This window comes from Sus scrofa, chromosome 9 (genome assembly GCF_000003025.6).
Source record: "Sus scrofa isolate TJ Tabasco breed Duroc chromosome 9, Sscrofa11.1, whole genome shotgun sequence".
In the NCBI taxonomy this organism is placed as follows: domain Eukaryota; kingdom Metazoa; phylum Chordata; class Mammalia; order Artiodactyla; family Suidae; genus Sus; species Sus scrofa.
Genome location: NC_010451.4, coordinates 39,438,715 through 39,454,106, shown reverse-complemented (window position 1 = coordinate 39,454,106; position 15,392 = coordinate 39,438,715). Strand labels below are relative to the sequence as shown.

Sequence of the window (15,392 nt, the reverse complement as noted above, 5' to 3'; positions counted from 1 at the left end):
GGTCAATAAGGAAAGAAAGAAATGAACAAAACTCTAAGATATTTACCTAAACACAAACATGGGACTGGCTGCTCTTAGAGCCATCACCCCAGAGTAGCAAGATGAATAACCTTTTAAGGCAACTGAGTACAGTGTTTCCTAAGTAACAGCTCTCTCAGCGTTGGCCTGCACATCCTGAGTCAGGCAGATACCCATCTGAATAGCTCGTTAACAAGCGATGGTGAGGTGGCCCAGCCACAGGCCACCTATTACCAGGATCATTTATGTACTCATTTATGGAATGCAGTGGCATTACACTTCAAGACAGGTAATGGTCTTCCCCTTGTGATATTAGTCATAGTGAATCTACAGCTTTGATTAAACAGCAAGCACTCTGGAAACACTGTCCTCAGACGCCTTCCACGAGCATGAAAGTTACAGCAGAAGATAAATGCAGTGAGAGTGTAAATGCAAGCTCGTGCCCTCTTGCTAAGCCTTCACATAGTCTCATGTTCTTAGTGAAGGAACAAACTCCTGGTATTTTGTCAGTTAGAGACACACTGTCTTAGGTTGCAACAGACTCCTGACTGAAGAACACGCCTTAGTGACAGGAACTGGCTCTGCTCTGGGTAGTGTCGGCCCTACATGCATAGGGAGCTTACAGAAGTGCCCCAAGGGGACTGGAGCGAGTCTCCAGCAACAGAATGATGGACCCTGTGACTTGGGTTCAGTCTCTGTGAGCCTCCCCAGCTGTAACTCTGAAACATCCACAGTCAGCAGGCTGTTGTGAGGATCCAATGAGTTAACAGAAACTCACACTCTGCTCACTCCTTGAGACCACAGCCTACTTCTGAACCTTAGGAGAGGCACTCTCTAAGCTCACTGACGCACAAACTGGTGGCAAGCAGTGGTAACAGTGACAGTCATGATCCCCAACACCACAGCCGCGTGGCAGGGGCCGATCTATGAAGTTAGGGAGACCTAGAGCTGACCTCCGGTTTTGCCACCTTCTAGCAGCAAGGTCCCTATGTAAATTCTTTAACTCTCCTGAACTTTACTTTCTGTACCTATAATGTGGGGATAATCCCCCCATCGCAGAGAGGATGCTGTGAGGACTAAAGGAGATAAAGAATGTAAAATGTCTGGAGCACAGCAGATGGGAAATGTCAGCTCCCTTCTCCTTTTGTGAAGCCATCATTCCCAGCTACTGCCTTTCAGAGAAAAGACTCCTGAGAAAACACAAAGGAAGGGTAAAGAAAGTGTGGAGAAGCTTCAGGGTTCAGCAGAGGAGAGAAAATGGTGCATGAGGAGGAGACGGTGTGCCTAAATCTAGGGGAACGACACTGTGGTCTGTCCTTGGCATCCGGGAACACGAGCCAAGCTCAGTCCTACACTCTGCTGTTCAAAACCACGGTCAGAGATGGCTTATCTTCTCCAGTCCACTTCCATGACCAACTACTCATATCCCATCGCATCCCATGCGTCCATTATTGATAGGTATTTCTAATTTTCTAGAAGAAGTATACTTTCAAATGCGCCAAGGACGAGATGTTCAAGTAACACTTAAAGAGGAAAATGTTAATTTCACTCACACAGAAAAGCACAAGAAGCCCTGGGATGTGTGTTTGGAGATCCTGAAATAGGTCCAATAATTGCTGTACTTTAAACCATAATCATAGGATGAGTTTTTAGCACATGTAAGTTGAGGATACTCTCCAACAGCGCTGTAACATTTTAACATCTCAAAGGGCCATTACAGAACTTCTGTCACTCTGAACCTCTGCTGACTCTGTGGCATGAACTCACAGGAGTGACAGGGACAGAGGCCTGTCAGGAAGGGGGCCTTGACCCTCGCTCTCCTAGGCTCTCTCACTGGACACTTCATAGGCGGGAAGGGGGCAAAAAACTAGGAAAGCATCACAGTGCCTGTGGTAGCCTAGTCTTAACCTTGGCTGTACAGATCTGGGACAAAGACAGTGTCCTGCTAACTTATTATTATTTTTTTAATTTTCCCACTGTACAGCAAGGGGGTCAGGTTATCCTTACATGTATACATTACAATTAGATTTTCCCCCCACCCTTTCTTCTGTTGCAACATGAGTATCTAGACAAAGTTCTCAATGCTATTCAGCAGGATCTCCTTGTAAATCTATTCTAAGTTGTGTCTGATAAGCCCAAGCTCCCGATCCCTCCCACTCCCTCCCCCTCCCATCAGGCAGCCACAAGTCTCTTCTCCAAGTCCATGATTTTCTTTTCTGAGAAGATGTTCATTTGTGCTGGATATTAGATTCCAGTTATAAGTGATATCATATGGTATTTGTCTTTGTCTTTCTGGCTCATTTCACTCAGTATGAGATTCTCTAGTTCCATCCATGTTGCTGCAAATGGCATTATGTCATTCTTTTTTATGGCTGAGTAGTATTCCATTGTGTATATATACCACATCTTCCGAATCCAATCATCTGTCGATTGTCCTGCTAACTTATAAGGAGGCTGATACTTAACAGATGCTACTTCTATTTCCTGTAGGTAATTGAAGAAAATGGGAACTTGGGTCTGTAGGAACAGTAAAAGGAAGGCGCAGCAAAAGACAATCTGGTTCACCAAAAGGATCACAATAGCATGTACGCAGATGTCTTCTATAAATCCGTCAAAGCACTTCCACGTTGGGCTTGTAATCATCTGACGTATGGGTTAAGGAAGGCTTTTGGGTCAGGCAAATCTTGGGTTTTCCACTTTGTGTGATCTTGGCCAAATCAATTTCTCAGAGCCTTTGTCTCCTCATTTGCAAAATGGGGAGAATTTCTACACTTCTCAAAGTTATTGTACCATATATTCACAATAAGTGAGTATACATAGATAAATACACTTATAAGTAGATACATAATGCTTTAGTCATGCTCTTGGAACATAGCAGGTGCTCAATAACCAGTAGCCATTGAATAAGCTACTTTAATAGAAGAATAGCAATTCCTCTTCTTGTTTTACTTATCTGTCTTCCCCATCAGCTAAACTCCTTGAGAGTAGAGAAGGGGGAAATAATATGTCTGTACTCCTAGCACTTAGTACACTGTCAGCAGACAGAAGCTGATCAATAAAGGTTTGTTGAATGAATATGTTGTTAATATCTCTTTTATAAGTGCAAGAAGCCAATCTAAGCGCTCCTAAGATGGTTTCTTCTTACTAACTCCAGGAGGTATTCTTACTTTAGGAGGAAGGGGGGGGGGCAGAAAGTTAAGTGTCTTGCTAGAGGTTACACTGTTGCAGACTTGGAAGAGAAACCAAGTCTGACTACAGAGCCTTTTATGTCTTTCTCTGGCACAGTGATATGTAGCTATTTTTGAGCAAGTTAATAATTGTCAGGTTTAAGAAGTGGCAATGGGAAGGTTCTTAAAAATAAAAGTCTTTTTATTTCTTCACAGGAATCTGGACAATTTGCTTCATTCACAGTTTGCAGCTTTCTGCCTAAAAGCATATAGAGAAATGAGGGGCAAGCAAGAGGAATGAAATACGAAAATGGCAGAGCTATGCAAGGTTTCTTTCTTATCGCTGTTTATTCACATGTAGTGGGTTAATGTTTCATCACACCAACCAATTCCTTCCTTCCTTCATTAAACATTTGAGTGATCACATGTGTCAACCAACATGCAAACACAGAGGACAGGTCACAACAACAACGAATATTCAAAGACTCCACGCTATCACTTAACTTTTGCAAAGCATTATGAAAGCAATCATGTGGGCATTTCTGTCTATGCTAGACCCAGCCTGGTCTTGCTGGAATAGAAACATCCTCTAGTTTAATGTCTTCTCTAATGCTCTGATCTGCAAGTTAATACCTTAAATGATGGCTGCCATGTCCTCAGACACTTGGCTTCCTCTTTCTGTCTCCAGAATGTAAACCATGTTATGCTGGGTTCACTGTGGTATTATTTAACTTCTAATTTTGAAATAACTTTAGATTTACAGAAGAGTTGCAACAATAAGGGAGAATTTCCTGTGCCCTTCATCTAACTTCCTCCCCACTGTCAACATGGTATCTAACTATATTAGTAAAATTAAACTCAGAAAGTCACTTTGATTCAATAGAATTGAACACAAATGAAGGCTGAACCACAGACTTCATTAGGATTTCACCAATGTTTTCACTAATGTCCCTTTGTAGGGCAGGTTTCCACAATGTCTCGTCATTATGACTCCTCAGTCTTCCCTAATTCATAACAGTTCCTCAGTCCTTCTTTGTCTTTCATAAAGTGCAGGTCAGGTATTTTGTAGACTGTCGCTCAGTCTGGGTTTGCAGGATGCTTCCTCCGGATTAGATTAGGGATGTCACACAGGTGAAATGCTCTTCTCAGTGCATATCAGGGGGTGCGTGTATTATGTCTAAATTACTGGCGGGGGGTTAGCCCTGATTGCTTCAGATGGTGTCTGCTGGGTTGCGCCACTGTAAAGTTACTAATTTTCCTCTTGTAATCAATAAATATCTTAGAGAAGATATATTGAGACTACAGATATCTTGTTTTTCCTTAAACTTTTACCTACTAATTTAGCATTTGTTGGCAGATCTCGACCGCAGCAATAATTTCTGTGACGTTCTAATGGTGAGCTTTCATTTCTCTCACCCCTTCTATTTTATTATAACTCTTCAAGAGTTTTCCGCTTTCCCCTCTTATTTACTTCTTCATTACACTGGTTATTATTTATAATATTGTCATAGTATATTTACCATAAGTATTTACTTTATTCTTTGGGTTATAATTCAATACTATTGTTATTTATTTAGATGCTGAAATTTTTCCAGCTTTGGCTACTAGGAGCTAATTCAGGTTGGCTCCTGTATCATTTCAACATGCTCCCATCTTTTAAAAATTTCATATATTTTTCCTTATCTTTTGGCACCAGAAGATGTTCCAGGCTCATCTTATACGTTCCTGCCCCATTCCAGAAATTAATCACTTTTCTAAGGAGTCCTGATGCCTTTTCCAAAGGAATGGCATTTAGAAACCAAGACTACGGCCTAGATGTACTCACAGCAACTGCAATGTCACTGAATCTAGGCCCTGTCATCAGATTTAGGAAAAGTATGTAAGAATTCTAACCCATGTATGCACACACACACCTGTGTTCATTTTGTGCCTATCTCTAAACGCCTATGTATAAAGGAAATGAAAAAACAAAAACCCTGAGTGCATACTGATACTTCTCACTGCACAAAGATCAGGCTAGCATTATTTTGATATTATTTTTATCATATGTGATTGACTAGACAACTCTGACAACATTTTGAAGGTATACAGAAGTTTTTTTCCTCTGCTGTAATTTGTTGTTTCTGTGGGAATAATCGTTTTAACTCTCACTCATAACATACCTTGAATCTGTCAGACTGATCAAGATTTTCAACGTTTCTTAAACATAGTAGGAAAAGACAAATCTTTCTCAAAGAATCCTTAGCTTCACAATTTTCCGATATGAAATCATTAGATGTTTTTGAAACAAAATGACACTAGTCTTTTAACATGGTGTATGAGTTATAATCAAATCCAAAATCCATTTATGTCTTGCCTACTTTGGCCTTAGCATCCCACATTTGGTATTTTTGTATATATTAGCTCATTTAATCATGATGATGCCCTGTGAGATATGAATGTCTTCACAAATGGGGAAATTGAAGCTGAAAGAGGTAATTGACTTGTCCAAAGATCTACAGCTGCAAGTGCTTACCTACTATTCAAACAGGTCCTTGGAACTTCAAGCCAGGTGTTTTTTTGTTTGTTTGTTTCTATTTTTTACTTTATCACAGATCATTACTAGTCAGAGAAATTTAATCCAACTTAAAATTGGAGGTAAGGCTGTTATAAACCCAGGAAAAATCCTTTACATTAAATAGAGATGAGAAATTTTCTTTTTTTTTTTTTTGGTCATGCCTGCAGCATGTGGAAGTTCTTGGGGCACAGATTGAACCTGGGCCACAGCAGTGACCCGAGTTGCTGCGGTGACAATGCTGGATCCCTAACCCACTGCACCACAGGAGAACTCTAAGGGATTTTCTAATTTATCCTTCTGCTAGGAGAACCTCACAAGTGAGGGCTCTCTCCTCTCTACAATACCAGATGCTAGGTTAAAAGCATCTTTAACAAGTGAATGGGAATAATTAAGATGTTTATAAAATAAATGTCAGAAATATACATCACCGTTCATTGCAGAAATCTATATTTTAAGAATGCACGATGTGTTAAAATAGACACAGCTTGTCCTCCTCACATGAAGACGACATGTGCTCCCATCCCTACCATGCTAAGGCATGCAACTCTGACGTTTCACTCCGACACCAGTTTTGCGATTTCCTGATACATCCAAATTTCTCACTTGGTTTCTGTGTGGCCTGAAATGTCCACAGAAGAGAGGGTTTGGGGTAGAGTCTTTAACTACAGAACAGATTAATTACTGCTGACTGACTCTCATGGAAATCAACTTGGCTTCAAAGCTGAGCCCTCTAATTACCTTTTATCTAACTAACCAGGAAGGCGCATGAATGTATTTGAAAACAGTATTAGAACTGATATTATTGTTTTCTGCTTTATATTCTGAAAGTGACTGATTGACCTGAATCTTCCTGATAACAAAAACCAATTACTATTACTGTCATCACTAAATTACATAAATTATCAGTGCCCAAACATCATTAACAAAAGGCTAATGTTTTGGGAATAACAGGGCCTTGCACAGAGTAAATAAGCTGATCCTGATGATTACTGTCTGATGGGAACAAAACACATCAGCGAATACTGTTGTGTTTGTCAGAGTGGAGTAGATCAAACATTAGCATGCATACAAACCACCGGGGGCACCTGCTAAAATGCAGATTCTGATTCAGGAGGCCTAGGGGTGGGCTTGACAGTCTGCATTTCTAACAAGCTCTAAAGTGATGCTCATTTTGGTCCCCAGAGTACTCTTGCCGCAGCCAGAAAACAGAGAATAAAACAGGGGTTGTGAAAAAGATACAGAAGATGTTAAACAGACTGTCACCGTTGCTGCAAAATAATTATAATTACCAAATAATTTAGGATTTTTTTTTTAATTTTTATTTATTTTTATTATTATTTTTGCCTTTTTGCCTTTTCGCCTTTTCTAGGGCTGCTCCCACAGCATATGGAGGTTCCCAGGCTAGGAAATCAGAGCTGCAGCTGCCGGCTTACGCCACAGCCACAGCAACGTGGGATCCTTAACCCACTGAGCAAGGCCAGGGACCGAACCTGCAACCTCATGGCTTCTAGTCGGATTCATTAACCACTGTGCCACGACGGGAACGCCAGGATTTAATATTTAAATGACAAACACGAAATAGAAGAAGTCATTAGCCAAACTACTTAAGCCATTTTTTTTTCTTTCCTTTCTTTTTTTTTTTTTTTCTTTTTCAGCCACACCTGCAGCATATGGAAGTTCCCAAGCCATGAATCTGAGCCGCAACTGTGACCTATGCCACAGCTGTGGCAACACCAGATCCTTAACCCACTGTGCCAGATGGGATCGAACCTGTGCTGCCACAGAGACAACGCTGGATCATTAACCTACTGCACAACAGGAGCTCCTAAGTCATTTTTTTAAAAAGGAAAAAAGCACACAAAGCATTGAAAACTAGTCTTCAAGCTAAGAAAAAGTAAACTGTTTCCAGGAATTAACAAACCAAGGCAATTTTTAATCTCCAGCAGTGTGCTATAATGTCTAATTTATAATTTAAAAAATCCTCCTACAGAGAAGCAGATGGCTTTAGGGTTAAATTTATCCTCATTTCTAAAATTACCAGTAGAATTCAGATATCCAGTCTTGCCGAAGAGTTACACATCTTTTGTCATTATTAGAACAGGGGCGAAGACGACAATCGGAGGAGATGAAAGCTGACAAATGGAAGGTAGCAGAGTGTAGGGACGGAGCTGACCCACTGCACAAACTGAATACCGACCAGCCGACGCTGACGTCAATGCATACTTTCGTGCCCACCAGCAAGAAAAGGCCAGCTGCACAGTTTATTTCCCGGCATCAGTCACTCCCTCCCTACCTGACGGGAGGACACAAGAACAATCATCACCGCTGAGACGCAATGTGATCCTGTGGACCAGTGTGAGACATCTATTCGTCCGTGAGAGAGTTCAGTGAGCTAAGAAGCAAATAAATGCTCTTCCTTAGCCCAAAATGGAGTGGGGAGGAGGAGGGAGATGAAGAGGGGAAAAACAAAATAAAATGAAACAGAACCCTCTGAGCTGTCTTCCATCCATATTCTGGGCTTAAAGTATCACTAGTGCTAAATAGGTTTGAAGGACAAAGACAAGGTCTCACTGTGTTTGCTGAGGCAAAGCTCTTTTCATCACATTTTACATAATACTAGAGGCAGGAGGATAACAAATGGAAGACTTCTAACAAATATTTTACCAACAGAACCTGTTTCAGCCTTCCCTGCCCTTTTTTAGTTCTAGGGCACAAAACTAGAGCTAGATATCATAGAAACCCTGTCGGGGTCTTCCAGTAATCAGGAAGGCTGTTGGAAGCAACAACGAGAGGTGGTGGGCTACTCCGAGATCATAGGTCAGTTCAGAAAGGAAACCTTCCTCTTGGGCTAAAGACAAGTGACTTGTGATGCACAGGTCAGCTAATCAGGCTCACTATGCATTACTAATTACATTTAAGGTCTCTCTCACAAAAAATTAATTTGCATCAAGCAGAGACAACTTAGAATATAAATGATAAACTTTCCTTGTTCCTCTGAGATTATATTAATAAGGCTTTAAACCTTGGTCATTACAAAAAAGACAAAGTGAGGGGGGTTAAAGGCTATCAAAAATTTTAAGATTTGTTTTCACATGGAGTCAATTATACATTGAACACAAATAATAGTTACCTTAAAAAAATTTTTTTTTAATAACTGTTTTTTTGGCCGCACCCGAGGTAGGAAAAAGTTCCTGGGCCAAGGATCAAACCTGTGCCACAGCTGTAATCAGAGCCACATCAGTGACAATGTTGGATTCTTAACCCATTGAGCCATGAGGGAACTCGGAATACAAATAATAGCTACCTTTTATTGAGTGTTTACATGGTGCCAGTAACTTTAATTAGCAATGTATTTAACAAACACTTAAATAGCACTAACTATGTATCAGGCTCTGTTCTAGGAACTTTGCAAATATTAACTAGTAACCACTACGAGATATGAACTTCTATTATTCTCTCTTAACTGATCAAGAAACTGAGGACAGGTAGGTTAGGTAATGTGTCCAAGGTCACACAGCTAGTAGGTGGCCCTGCCAGGATTCAAACCCAGGTAGCCTGGCTCTAAAGCCCACAATCTTACCTGTTACCCTCTCTGTGTCTAACACTATCCCAATCTCTACAAAGTTTCTGAGAAACAGATTAATCTCTGTTTAATAGATTTGGAGACCTAGGCTCAGTGAGGTTAAATACGTCAGCCCAAGGTCCTAAGTGGCACTGCCAGAATTGGCACCAGTACCGATAATCAAACTCCACATTCTTCATGGAAAACCTTGTTTGAACTGTGATATTTTCTGAAAACTTCCCCCAAGTAATTTGTACTTTAAATTCTTATCTAAGTGTTCATGAGAAACACTTCAGATTAGAAACAGTGAGGAAGAATAACACTAAATGTCCTTCATCTATTTATTCTCAAGTCAGTGCCTGAATAGTCACAGCTTGGAGGAAACGGTACTGCAATTATTAAAACGAATGAAAGTCAAAATTTATTTGCATTCTGCCTCTGAATCTGAATGTCCTAATACTCTTGTGTGGTGAAGCCTGAGGTCTCATGATGGCGGCAATGAGCACACAACGGGTGTGGGAGAGGCCACGGCTCGCCAGGGTCTGACAAATTTACCTACTGGAGGAGCATAAATGAGAAGCTGATTTTTTTCAAAGCCAAGTTTCTCTATTTATTAAAATAAGACCATGTTTGATACTTCTATTCCATTTTCTGTCTTATAAACAGAGACAAATATTTAAATTTCAACCTAGTTTTGGTGTGCAACGTCTCTTCAATTTCGACATACAAGATGGCTAAAAGAGTTCATTTATTCAGTCCATTTAGCAATTAAAGAGATCTTCATAAGCAGAATAAACAGAGAAAGTGTAATTTGAGGGAATAATTTTGTATTTTATGCTGGGATTTTGTAATTTTTCCATGGAACCTCACCTTTCCTACATGTGTTGGATTTCTTTAAAATTCAAGAAGAATCCTTAGAGGTCAGAAGATGATGTTTTTTTAAAGGGAAGCAGGGCCCTAAAAAAGTTATAATATCTACAGGTAAAAGTAAATACCCTGGAGAACTTCTTTGGCAGCAATGGAGCACATTACACTCCCGGCAGCATGGCGAACCTTCACCATCTGGCTCTGCCTCCATGTCCAGGCTCCTTTCCTATCTTTTCTCACTGTCACCTATGCTCCCCTAGCTTAGGTCTGCAGCTTCCCTGCACACGTTGACTCTCTGGCCTGTGTGCCTTTGCACCTGCTGAACCACCTGCCTGGAGCTGCCATCCCCACCTCACCCCTTCAGTATGCTCTCCCCCTTCCTCCTTCTCTCCCCCAGTCCCACAACAAATGCCTCCTTCTTAATCAGATCTTAGCTAATAATTTCCCTGATTCTTCCTAGCAGAGTTAGGCTCACTCCCAGCCTCATGGCCTATACAATGATCTTTTTATGTTATATTTAGTGGTTGTGGATTAGCTCCCTGAGGTGACAGCAGACCTGAGCTGTTTCTTGCATCGCTGTTGGGTTTTTGTCTTGAAATATCGGAATCTCCAGGACATAGCCCAGGAGCATAGAAGATGCTTCATAAACATGTGCTAAAATTTGGGGTAAATGACGGTGAGGATGACAGAGAAAATAGTGTGGGCATGAAGATATTTGAATGCTTAGATATACCGTATATACACGGACATGTTCACGTGTGTGTGTGTGTGTCTACTTGAGAGGGAATCAAGGATTTCAATGTATGAATACAGAATGATGGAACCCCAAATTCATTTAGTGTTACTCCCTCACTGAGGAATAACTGACAATGCTTGGAAACTACAAAGTTATATAGTGGAAGAAGCACAGATATTGTGGTCAGGGAGACCTGGGTTTGAATTCTAAGTCTGCTACTTATTATCTGAGTCACCTTAGCAAGTTATTTAACCTGTGTTTCAGCTTTCTTATCTAAAAACTGGCAATAGCTATGCAGCTCCTAGAATTTTGGTGAAAATTCAACGATACCAGTATCTAGAAAAGGACCTGAAAATAGTGAAGGCTCAATAACGTTAGAAGTTATACTTAACTAGAGAGAACAATTTAGCTCTCTGACATTTTCACCTGTCTTCTAGATAAATATTAGAAGGACTTTAGATTTTCAAAAATATAATTTTTGGGGGGGTCTTTTTGTCTTTTTAGGCCTGCACCCACAGCAAATGGAGGTAGGTTCCCAGGTTAGGGGTCCAATTGGAGCTGTAGCTGCTGGTCTACACCACAGCTCATGGCAATGTGGATCCTTAACCCACTGAGGGAGGCCAGGGATCGAACCCATGTCCTCATGGATGCTATTCAGGTTCATTAACCAGTGAGCCACAATGGGAACTCCCTCAAAAATATAATTTTTCAAAAATTAAAATATCAAAACCAAAAAACTAGACTTCACATAATGACATCAGAAACAACTGAGTTTGCTTACCTCTATTATAGCCCAGAACTACAGAAGACCTTATTATAGCCAAGCAAGACTCGGTTATAAATGTAATGGAATATTCTGCGTATTTTGTTTGCAAGTTTCTCTGCTATTTTTTTTTCATTTTTTTTATTACTCAAATGAATTTATCACATCTGTAGTTGTATAATGATCATAACTAATCTGATTTCACAGGATTTCCATCCCACAGCCCAAGCCCATTCCCCCACCCCCCAAACTGTCTCCTCTGGAGACTGTAAGTTTTTCAATGTCTGTGAGTCAGCATCTGTTCTGCAAAGAAGTTCCGTCTGTCCTTTTTTCAGATTCCACATGTCAGTGAAAGCATTTGATGTTGGTGTCTCATTCTGCTGTTTTATTTTGATATTTTCTTTTGAGATGGTAGTGACGGAGTGCTTTGTAATTCCCACAGCATATGACTCCCACCTCTAACCTTTCTGTCTCTGCCTAGAAAGACTCCTGGAGGAGTTCCCTTGTGGCTTAGCAGTTAAGGATCCAGTGTTGTCACTCCTGCAGCACAGGTTCAAGCCCTGGCCTGTGAACTTTTATAGGCCGCAGGCACAGCCATATAAACAAAGAGATATAAAGTCTCCCAGAACTCCTTTAAGGTACTTCTTTAAGGAATTTTTTTGTTTTGGTGGTAAAGGAACAGAAAAGTAAGGCAGGGCTTTCCTCCTTCTTTCTACAAGGGAAAAGACTTCAAAAAAACAAGATCCTTTCCTGGGAGGGACAATTTTAGGGCAGCTGATGTTTTCCAGCAAAGTGTGCTAATGACTGGCAAAAGGAGTGAAATGAATGAGACCAAAGGAAGGGCCAAAAGAAGGAAAAGTGGGAGAAATGAACACATATTATAAACTAGAGAATCACTGGAGGTCCCGTCATGGCTCAGTGGTTAACGAATCTGACTAGGAACCATGAGGTTGTGGGTTCGATCCCTGGCCTTGCTCAGTGGGTTAAGGATCTGGCGTTGCCGTGAGCTGTGGTGTAGGTTGCAGACATGGCTTGGATCCCGCGTTGCTGTGGCTGTGGTGTAGACTGGCGGCTACAGCTCTGATTAGACCCCTAGCCTGGGAACCTCCATATGCCATGGGTGCAGCCCTAAAAAGACAAAAAAAAAAAAAAAAAAACCCAAAAACAAAAACAAAAAAACTAGAGAATCACTAATACTACAGATTGCATTTTGAAAACAAGAAGATAAATTAATACAAATCTTTATATATTTAATGGGAAGGTAACAAATTAACTTAAAAAACACTCTTTTATCAGGCACAATCCCTTAAGTGAAAAAAAAAAAAATCACAGACTACAGAATGAAAAATCCATTACTTCCCTGAAACATATGTTACTGGCATTTAAGATTAATTGTTAAAATTAAAGTAAGTAAAAGTGAAAGTTAAGTAAAAAAAAAAAAAATTATTTTCCTTTCCTAAAATGCCTAAGATGAAAATGAATGGTAAACACCATATAAATTAACCAGTGAAATGCATGAATCAGAGGCTTTTCACTTCTATCTTCTACCGAGATGCAGCAAAGGCAGCTGCTTTCTCACGAAACTTAGTGAATCCAGTGAGCATCCAGCCTCACCAGTCAACCACTTCTTGGTCAGCTCCTCTCTCGTGGACGCCTCTGTCCCACCTCCATAATCCTGGGACAAAACACCACCACCTGCCAGGTTGCTAAACTTTTCCATGGTGCCCCTTATCCTCTTCCAAACTGAACCAAAATAAATCTCTCTCTCTCCCACAACACAAACTACTGCGGCTGCTCTAGTGCACAACCCATTTTCTTTGCTGGACTGCTGCACCGGCTTCCTTATGAACCTTCCTGTCTTCACTCTCATGCACATCTCCCACCTACTGTCACTCCGCAGCAGGGAGAGAGACATCTAACACGCAAATCTAATCATGTCATTCCAGTCCCGCTTCATCCCTGCCCCCATCCTAAAATTCCCAATAGGCTATGCCCCCTACTGCCAACAGAATTAACTCTTGGAAATGTTTCTCATGGCGTTCAAGACCTTTCTTATTCTGTCATTGTCTACCTGTTCTTCCCTATCTATCCTCATACCTATAGCTGTACAATTAACCAATGCTAGGCAATAGTTCCCCACCATTCTGATCTCAATCTCTCTCTCTCCCATGCTTGTGGTTATGAAACAGTCTGCCTGCCTGACTGCAATATCGTACTTCTGTTTATCTTCTGGCCAAGTGTCTAATGCATCTCTCAAGCCTATAGTCAAAGAGCTCCTTCTCCCTGAAGCTTCCCTGACGTTGCGGGGAGACTGATGTTCCTACATCTATATTCTTTTTTTTTTTTTTTTTTTTTTTGTCTTTTAGCCTTTTCTAGGGCTGCTCCCGTGGCATACGGAGGTTCCCAGGCTAGAGGTCCAATTGGAGCTGTAGCCACCAGCCTACACCAGAGCCACAGCAACAGGGGATCCGAGCCGTGTCTGCGACCTACACCACAGCTCACGGCAACACCGGATCTTTAACCCACTGAGCAAGGCCAGGGATTGAACCCGCAACCTCATGGTTCCTAGTTGGATTCATTAACCACTAAGCCAGGACGGGAACTCCTACATCTATATTCTTATTGCACTCTGTGCATGTATTTTGGGGCAACTATCATATTGTATTTTCAAATAAGAATATTATTTCCCTACTGGACTTTTAAGATCACAGGAAATGACTTTTTGATTTGCATCCCTAGCTTCTGGCACGGCACAGTACCTGACACAAATATTTATTGACTGAATGAGTTTTGACCACGTGAATAAGGAAACTTGGAATATAAAATATAAAATCTTTTACAATGGTGAAAAGAGTAGGAGGAAAGCTAGCAAAACTGCTCTGAGTCTCTGTGTTATAAACCAAAACCCAACTATATCAGAGCAAGGTGAGGTGCTTTTGTTCCCAAATACTTCTCATTCTACTTCCGTCACCTCCTTTGTCTTTTTTCTATCTGCAACCTCTCTGCAGACACCAGTCATAATTAAGAGCGCAGGCAGAGCCCCAGACCCCACGCTGCTCCTCCAGCCCCAGCAGCCCCTCACACACTCAGAGGAGCGCCACAAAGGGGCCTGGACACACATCAGACGGAGGCTACACATCAGACCCTGTCCCAGTCCTGCCACAGTGTGTGTTAACAATGAACTTATTTCCCTTACTTTTTCATTATACACAGAACTGAGGAAATGAATAAAACACATGCTGAGAGAGCTTGATGTGGCGGGTGGAAGCACTCCCGCGTCTCTGCCTGCAGGCCTGCTTCTGCACCCCGAGGGCCATGGCTCATGTCTGATCACGTTAGAGCCGGCTGTGTCCCAGTTACCTGCTATTTTGATATTCATGTTGTTATCCAGCAGGAGATTTTCAGCCTTGAGGTCACGGTGCACAATCTTCCGACCGTGACAGTAATCAACAGCAGACAGGATTTGCCAGAATTTGCGCCTGGCCTCGGACTCATTTAACCGGCCGTGATTAGCAAGGTAGTCTGCAAAAGAAGAAAGAATTTAGAGTTATTTGCATACAACAAAATACACAGTTATTAGTACTCAGGATTTTTTTTCCATCAAAAAGTTCTTTTAAGAATGAGAGCTAGTTTTCAAGTAAAACGCTGTTTTCCGAGTTCCTTGTCTTGAAAAAAGTAATTCCAATCATATTTCACCAGAGTTGAGATAAGTGGAGACAGCT

General features: G+C 41.2%; 1 protein-coding gene across 4 annotated transcripts in view; it reads right to left on the bottom strand.

Annotated features, from left to right (window-relative positions):
* The window catches only part of SIK2 (salt inducible kinase 2), a 114,965-nt gene that overhangs the window by 29,413 nt on the left and 70,160 nt on the right, over positions 1–15,392 (bottom strand). For all 4 annotated transcript variants that reach the window (XM_021062768.1, XM_021062772.1, XM_021062769.1 and 1 more), the window contains one exon: positions 15,031–15,192. In XM_021062768.1, coding sequence (XP_020918427.1) covers positions 15,031–15,192 — 162 coding nt within the window. The remainder of the gene's footprint in view (positions 1–15,030; positions 15,193–15,392) is intronic.